This window comes from Euphorbia lathyris, chromosome 7 (genome assembly GCF_963576675.1).
Source record: "Euphorbia lathyris chromosome 7, ddEupLath1.1, whole genome shotgun sequence".
NCBI classification, from domain to species: Eukaryota; Viridiplantae; Streptophyta; class Magnoliopsida; order Malpighiales; family Euphorbiaceae; genus Euphorbia; species Euphorbia lathyris.
In genome coordinates, this window is record NC_088916.1 from 23,467,307 (window position 1) to 23,475,611 (window position 8,305).

An 8,305-nucleotide genomic window follows, 5' to 3' on the forward strand; every position below is an offset into this window, starting at 1 on the left:
GACTCTTTAAATCTATATGTTATCTTATTAGTTCTATAAACTGGTTTAAAGTATCATGATTAAATCCCCAAATCTATAAAAACACTATAAAAATTTATAAAATAGAAATTTAATTTGTTTTAAAGATTTAAAATTATAAATTAGACTTTTGTTTTTTAAGTTTTGAATTTTTTGTACAAATTAGACAAATTGCAATTTATATCACTTTAAACAAGTTCATGATACAAATGGATTACTATATGCAAGTTCAATGAACTAATAAGTCACTTTAAATAAATTCGGGTGGTCAATAGATTATTTTAAACAAATTGAGAGGACTAACGAGATACTATATAAATTTAAGGGTACAATCAAATATTTTGGACAAATTCAAGGGCTTTTGATGTATTAAGCCAAAAGAAAAAGACGGAGATAATTTCCCCCAAAAATAAATCCAATCCAAACAAGGAAACACAAAATGCGATTCGACCTGGATACAGAGACCTGATGCTATGAACATTGAAAACTAGAGAAATTGAATAGGACTCCCTCAATCCTCCTTTGTCCTTTCTGTTGCTTCCACTACACTCATTTAAGCTACCCACCGTAAAGACACAGGGAGACGAAGTTATCATACGTAACTCCAGCTCCGCCTAAGGTAAATAGTTTTCTGAATTGAATTTACAAAATTTTCGAATTCAGGAACTTCATAATTCAACAATTTCACTCAATATTACGATTCCGGCGACTTCAACCGGTTTTCTCTTTTTGATTTCACTCTGTAATTATTAAAATCAAAAGCTTTCAGTTGTTGGTGATCTTTTCGGTTTGGAGGTGCTGAATTGAGCTTCAATCAGTTTATTTACTTATTAAATTATTATTTTGAGTGTAATTGATGAACTTTTTGTATTAATTTATCGTCTTTCTCAACTCATGATAAAATATAATCGTTTTGCTCTTTGTCTTGGAGATTTCTTTTGAATTTTCATGTGATTTTGTTTACTAGGGTGTAACAAGTTGCAAAGGAGAGTGGTTTATTGATGAAAAAGTAAACTATGAACAAAAGAGCCTCTTGTTGTGGCATTTGTGAGAATTCAAATCGCTCGGCTGTTTGCCCTGTTTGTGTCAATTACAGGTAATTTGCCTCTTGATATCCCCATATTAGCATGGGATCATTTAGTCAATTGCTTCTTGATGGTTTTTGTATTTTTTTTTTTGGTCCTGTCCAGATTATATGAGTACAATACTGTATTGAAATCACTGAAGAGTCGTAGGGATTCCTTGTTTTCACGGTTAAGTGAAGTTCTTGTGGCAAAGGTTTGGTTTTATTGCTTTCTGAACATTTGTAGGAGCTGCTATTTGTGATAAAAATCTATTATTTCGTGCAAATTGCTGGACATTAAAAAGCAATCAGGTTATAGTAATATGCACAATGCTGATCAGGGGAAGGCAGATGATCAATTAAATTGGAGAGTGCTTCAAAATGAAAAGCTTACAACTTTGAGGGAGAAGCTCCGTCGTAACAAGGAGCAATTAGTTCAAGGTCGGGCTCCATTTTATTTCTAATCAACCTGATTTAGATGGAATTGGGTTTTTCATTTTTCCATCTTATTAAATCATTTAGACATTTGCAGGGAAGGCTAAGATTGACAAAATATCTTGTGATCTGAATGTCAAATATGCGGTGCTAGAATCAGCTAATAGTGTGGTATTGACCATTTGCACTTTTTTGATATTCATATTTTAGCTTATTAACTATCATAAGCAGCATAGCTTTTGTTTCCAGCCTTTTGGCAATCATTTCATATCTTATTCATGGTTTATTGTCTTGCAGTTAGAAAAAAACCGGGTGGAGCAATTGGAGAAGTTCTTTCCAAACCTTGTTTGTACTCAGCGTTTAGGGCATGTGAGCAGTATTATTGAATTCTTTTATTAACAGATCATGCTTTGTTTACTTATCTAGTTATTTTGGGTTTTGCATGCAAATGTATTGCTAAAAGTATTTTCTTTACTGCAGATGGCTATTACCTCTGAACTACTACATAAGCAATCAGTCATCATAAAGCAAATATGCAAATTATTTCCCCAACGTAGGGTAAGCATGAATAATGAATGTGTATAATTTCTTCAAGAAATTGAAATAGCTGAGTATATGTATTTTTCAATTGCTCTCCATATATTTTGATGACGTTTATTATGTTCAAAGGATTCCCTATGATGATATTAGACTATGTTTTACACTAGCTTTCAGCCTATCACATACCTCCTACTTTAATCCTGGCCTGGAACCAGCTTGGCCTCAAGAATTCCATGAAGCCAATCCCATTTAGTTGGAATTATAACTTGGTTATTGTTGTTGTTGAATCTTTTGATAAAGTTGACAGTAGTATGACACCATTTAATTTGGTGTCATGAGCATGCATTTTTTATGGACTGTTTCTTATGGAGCTGAATTTTATGGAATAAAATATCCTGTGATGGAATGTGTTAAAAATAGAAGACATGAAAATAACTTATATTGATAAAATAAGAAATCATTACTGACAATAACATGGCTCAGACAATTTGTTGGGATGAGCTTCTTGGATTTGCTTATCATAAATAGAGGATACAATAAGGTTAATGGTAGAGAAACTTAGGTAACTTTATCATCATTTGGTATTCTTTCATTAACAAAAAAAAAAGTGTATTTTCCTTGTCAATATGGGATGAAGGGTCCTAGTTTGTTTTTATATAAGTTATTATTTTTTTAACGACTGCAGTTACAGTTGTCATTTTTATATGATGTCTCGGGTGTGTGTCTTGCATTTGAGTGTGTATGTTTTAAAATGTGGGAGCTGTGTTTTTTGCTGTCTCCTTGAATCTAGTGGGTGTTCTGCAGGTGATTATAGAAGGAGAAAGAAAAGATGGTTCTAGTGGCCCCTATGATCAAGTATGCAATGCACGTTTACCAAGAGGACTTGACCCCCATTCTGTTCCATCGGAGGAGCTTGCTGCATCATTGGGGTAATTTCTTTCCCCTTTGTTTTAAGGGTATTGGACATGTTCCCCCTTATATCGACGGATACATGATCCTTTCATGTGAAACTTTTTGTGCCTGAACGTTATGAGTTCCTGTAATTTTCTGTGGTCTTATGCTTAAAGATTCTGTTGATACTAACTAGTACTCTCCATGGTTTGTAAGCAGATATATGGTGCAACTTCTAAATCTTGTTGTTCGTAATTTGGCCGCCCCTGCACTTCATAACTCAGGATTTGCGGTAAGCACTGTGGCAACACCATTATATGGTTACTTATTTTCCCTAGAGACTGTTATTTCTCCCTTCCTTTCTCATTTTTCTTACTCATTTTTTTTTTTTTTGTGATCATACTGTTCTCTTTGCTGAACTTCTGAATTTTTTGATACTGGTAATTGGTAAAAGTTGAAAGTCTTTTGGCATTTCTTAAAAGACAACGTCAAACTTTCTAGATTGATTTTAAGTCCTATTTGATGTTCTTTTGAATGAGTTTTACAAAAATTCTAGTGGTAAAGGATTGTGGCTTCATGAGGATGACATGTGGGCTTCTGCAACACTTGCATATACACATTGTCATTTACATAATGCATTGGGAATTGATATGTTTATAAGATTATGCCAAGCAACTAATCAATGCGCCTTCCTTTTTGAAACGTTCTGAAGGAGATGGGTCTGAAAATAAGAGTGTTCCACCGTTGAGACATGAAGAGATGGAACGAAGGGTTAGGAACACACTGGAGGGATTTTAGTGTATAAGATAATTAGGTTTAACCATGGAACATGTATCCGCTGTAGGGAAGCATTGGGTCCATCGTCCTAAGTATTGGGAGTTCTAGTGGAAGTAAAAATGAATAGGCACTGAAATACACGCAAATAAAGGAAATTTACTAAATCTTTTTTTTCCCCAAAACTTTTCTTAGCTCTTCACATGTTGATATAAATGTATCTCTGGATTTCTCATTTGTGTATATTTTCGAGTGTATTTTCTTTCTTTTCGTTGCAATATGAAAGTCCACTGTTTCTTGAAATGATGTTTACGAATTAATTAATATTACCAAAGTAGTTTTTCAATAGTAGTAGGACATCATTTTATTGGTCTTAATATAAAATGTAAATGGTCTAATTTTTTCTTGTCAGGGTTCATGCTCTAGAATATGGCAGCGTGACTCTTATTGGAATGCCTATCCTTCTTCTAAAAGGTATTTTGGCCAAGGATTTTATTCGCTGTACTGTTTCTTATTTTCAGTTGCTGCATTTTGATATGCCTTCAATGTTTTCTCTCTGTTGGGTGCTTTGTACAGTGAATATCCCCTATTTATTCCTCGCCAAAACTATTGCTCGACTAGTGTTGAAAATTCATGGACTGATAGAAGCACGAGTAATTTCGGTGTTGCCTCAATGGAATCTGAGAAAAGGGTCCACCTGGATTCTTCTCGGAGTAGTAGCTTTAGTTATTCTTCTGCCTCTCCACATTCTGTTGAAACACATAAAGATCTGCAGAAAGGGATTGCACTTCTTAAGAAAAGTGTGGCATGTGTAACAGCTTATGGTTATAACTTGCTATGTTTAGATGTGCCTTCTGAAGCATCCACTTTTGAAGCATTTGCAAAATTATTGGCCATGCTATCCTCCTCCAAGGAAATTCGTTCTGTTTTTTCCTTGAAAATGGCTTGTTCGAGGTGAGTTGTTTTTGCATCATTAATTCAATTCTAGCATGCAAGATGTTTACAATTAACTGTCAGTCACTTCATAGTTTCTGTGCATGAGCAATCAAAAGGACAAATTATTGTTTAACTTGTAGACAATCAACATTTTTTAGTGATCCAAAATAGAAGGTAGCTTAAATTTTTGCAAGCTTATTTCCCCAATATTACCTGTTAAATAATTTTGTTCTATTTAGCACCTAATGTTGGGAACATTCAGATTCATCATTGAGCCAATTGAGTTGCATCGATAATATTTTTGTATGATCAATTCTTTATTATGCATAAACTTTTCAGTGCATCAGAGGTCCATATCAGGATGAATGTATGACATCGAAAATATTTATTCATGATCAATCCTTTATTATGCATAAACTTTTCAATGCGCAAGAGATCCATATCAAGATGAATGTACTTTTAGAAACGTAATTTGTGTGCCACTTAGGATTGAGCATAGGTCAGCGGTTCGGATCAGAAATGAACTCAACCAAACAATCAATTGGTCGAATCTTGGCTCCACTCTTTCTTAAAAAATACAGTAGTTTGTGAAACTAATTCATTTCTGTTATATTTATCTGCTTTCCTTCTTTTAGCACTTAAATGTGCCTCTTTGAAGAGTTTGCGGAAGCCTAGGTGATGTATTATCTGAAACTGATGGTTGAGCTGGAACATGTTATTTAATTTCTTAGACTGCTCTTCTATCTTTTAGCCATGTAACTTTATCAAATGTATTTTGTTTCACGATTTGTTGTTTGCACCGTCTCGAATATGGGGTTACATAGGACTTTTCTAGATTATCCTTTACCATATTCCCTATAAAAATTATTATTATTATTATTATTATATATATATATGATCTACCAGAGGGCGAGCCTTGGCGCAACGGTAAACGTTGTTGTCGTGTGACCAAGAGGTCACGGGTTCGAGTCTTAGGAGCGGCCTCTTGCCAAAATAAATTGGCAGGGGAAGGCTTGCCCCCAGTACACTCTTGTGGTGGGACCCCTCCCCGGACCCTCGCTCAGCGGGGACGCGTAGTGCGACCGGGCCGCCCTTTATATATATGATCTACCATTCCTGATTAATTCTTTTATCTCTTCCGAATTTCAGGTCATGCAAACAAGTTCAGAAGTTAAACAAATCTGTGTGGGATGTGAATTCTACCATATCATCAAGCACATTGCTGGATAGCGCACATGCCCTGCATCTTACAGTATGCCCTAAACCTTGGCTTCTTGAAATTCTTATGGAATTATAAGTGATGTTTTTACTCATTAATTTAAGGATGACTTTGTTCATGCTACTTTCTGATCTATGATTGTTATTTGAGATTTTGTTGTTTTTCTGAATGCCTTCTGATAGAAACAGAAACAGAAAGATGGAACAAATAGAGAAATAGAATTGTATTGATAAGCTTGAACACTGAAATTGACAGAAATAGGAAGATAAACTGGGGTGAGGAAGGCCTCAACTCCCAGAGAAATAGGAAGATAAGCTTCTCATCAAGTCACGATTCACAAAATGAGGATTTCGATTCATGAATCGAATCTTGATTTGACAACTATGATATTGACTAACTAAACACACACTTAAACACACACTCTTCTTGTAACTAGCTCTCAGTAGCTGCAAATCACATATCCTTAATTCCCTTATCACCCTTTATTGCCATTAGCATATTCTCTCACCTTCTCAGTCTTTTTTTTTATTATTTTTTATTTATTGTTTCACTTTTTTCTTCATTTCCAGATGATGTTTGGTTTGACTGCCTCCATGGGAAATCTATTTCTATAATTTCCTATTTATAGTTTATTTTGTCAACCATGAATAGCATTTAAATTTTTTACATCCAATTCAACCAACATACATGCTGTTATCAGGAATGGATTAATAATTTCATTATGACTACAAACATGATTGCCTAGCAACAAAATAGTAAACCCTAATTTGCCTCTTTTATTCTGTCACAATAGATGAGACTGTAATTAATGCTTCGTACTAGTTATTTGTCCCCTGATGTATATTCATGCTCGTTCATTTTGGAATGATCTTTATGTTATTTCATTGCTTTTTATTTTATTTTATTTTCTTAAACTGCTATTTATTGGTCTTGCTTTTCCTAATTGCATTCATACTTGTGTTACCCTGCAGAAAAACATAATTGACAATAACCTCCCAAATTCAACTTCCAGTTTTCTTTATGCCACTGAATTATCTGATAATGGAAAAATTGAAAGCCTTATTGATGGATGGGATCTTGTAGAACATCCCACCTTTCCTCCTCCGCCGTCTCAAAATGAGGATATTGAGCATTGGACTCGAGCCATGATTATTGATGCCAGGAAAAAGTAAACTGCTGTGTTTATAGTCTTCAATTTTTTGGTAAGTGATGAGCAGATAGTCTTTCTTTCCTTCTGTTCAAAACTCAGACTTGCTTTTATGAAGTCATGAGTATAATAAATATTAGGGTAAAGTTCAAATAAAACCCCAGTGGTTTCACTAATTTTCAGATAAAAGGTTATGGTTTACTTTTTGTCAAAACAAGGATTGAGGTTTCAAACTTGGATTAATGCTATTAAAACCATCTTTAACGATCTGAAAATGAAAATTTTCAAGAATTAAAGTTGTTCAATGTCATATTTTCTATAGAACTGCATTTTCGATTTTCGAAAATCATTATTTTTGGAACTTTCTCTCTAAACATTAACTTTCTCTCTCTTTACCAAACATCATCTAAACAATCTCAAAATAAAAAAGTTGAAGAATTAAAGTTAAAATATTAGTAGTTCTTAAAATATGTCATTTTTGAAGTTGTCAAAGGTGATTTTAATAGTATCAATCGAAAAAGTACTTATTTTGTTAAAGTTAAAAACCTCAATCATCGTTTTGACAAAAAGTAAACCATAATCCTTTATCTGAAAATTAGTGAAAACCACGGGGGTTTTATTTGAACTTTACCCTAAATATTAACTATGCTCCTTCTTGAACTTGCATATATTTTCTAATTTATTTTGCGGTAGTTACGGTCCTCCGTCTTTGCTGACAGCTCAATTTATAATGGATAGGTTGAAAGAAGAAACAAGTGATGGATAGATCTTGGACTTGTATTCATATGGACTTCTGTCTGGCTTTATATGTAAATAGAGAAAAAGGTTGATAGTCATTTGCAGTGTACATATGCTCTGATTCAGGTTAAATTATTATTAATATTATTATTTATTATTCTTTTTCCCCCTTTGGTTTATGAATTGTTCTTGATTTTAATATGAAACCTTACCTTAGCATTTGCTCTCTCTGACTGAATTTAGTTGGTTTTATATATGTAAATGAACTGGATTGCTTTAAAAACATATGTTGCTTAACTGAATATATATGTTGGTCTTCGTACTAGGTTCTGGTATCTTATCTGAGCTTCATTTTGGTTATAGTTTTTGTGTTTATATATACGTTATAATTTGGCTACTGAGTTTTGCAATTGGGTCGTTGCGATTACGGGTTGCACGACATAACAATGACAGGAGACTGACCGGGCGGGGTCGAGTGATCAAGACCTCAGGGGTTTAGGGGTCCTTCTACTGCTGCGACTATTGGCAAAATTAAATTATTGTG

At 33.9% G+C, this 8,305-nt stretch overlaps 1 protein-coding gene across 1 annotated transcript; it reads left to right on the forward strand.

Annotated features, from left to right (window-relative positions):
• Nucleotides 1-442: 442 nt before the first annotated feature.
• LOC136200901 (uncharacterized) lies at nucleotides 443-7,940 on the forward strand. Its single transcript, XM_065991405.1, has 14 exons — nucleotides 443-637; nucleotides 986-1,114; nucleotides 1,209-1,296; nucleotides 1,423-1,522; nucleotides 1,614-1,687; nucleotides 1,814-1,885; nucleotides 1,997-2,074; nucleotides 2,861-2,985; nucleotides 3,167-3,239; nucleotides 4,134-4,195; nucleotides 4,298-4,675; nucleotides 5,807-5,909; nucleotides 6,848-7,078; nucleotides 7,762-7,940. The coding sequence occupies exons 2-13, from the start codon at nucleotides 1,035-1,037 to the stop codon at nucleotides 7,046-7,048; spliced, it is 1,434 nt and encodes a 477-aa protein (XP_065847477.1). The 5' UTR covers nucleotides 443-637; nucleotides 986-1,034; the 3' UTR covers nucleotides 7,049-7,078; nucleotides 7,762-7,940.
• Nucleotides 7,941-8,305: the final 365 nt, after the last annotated feature.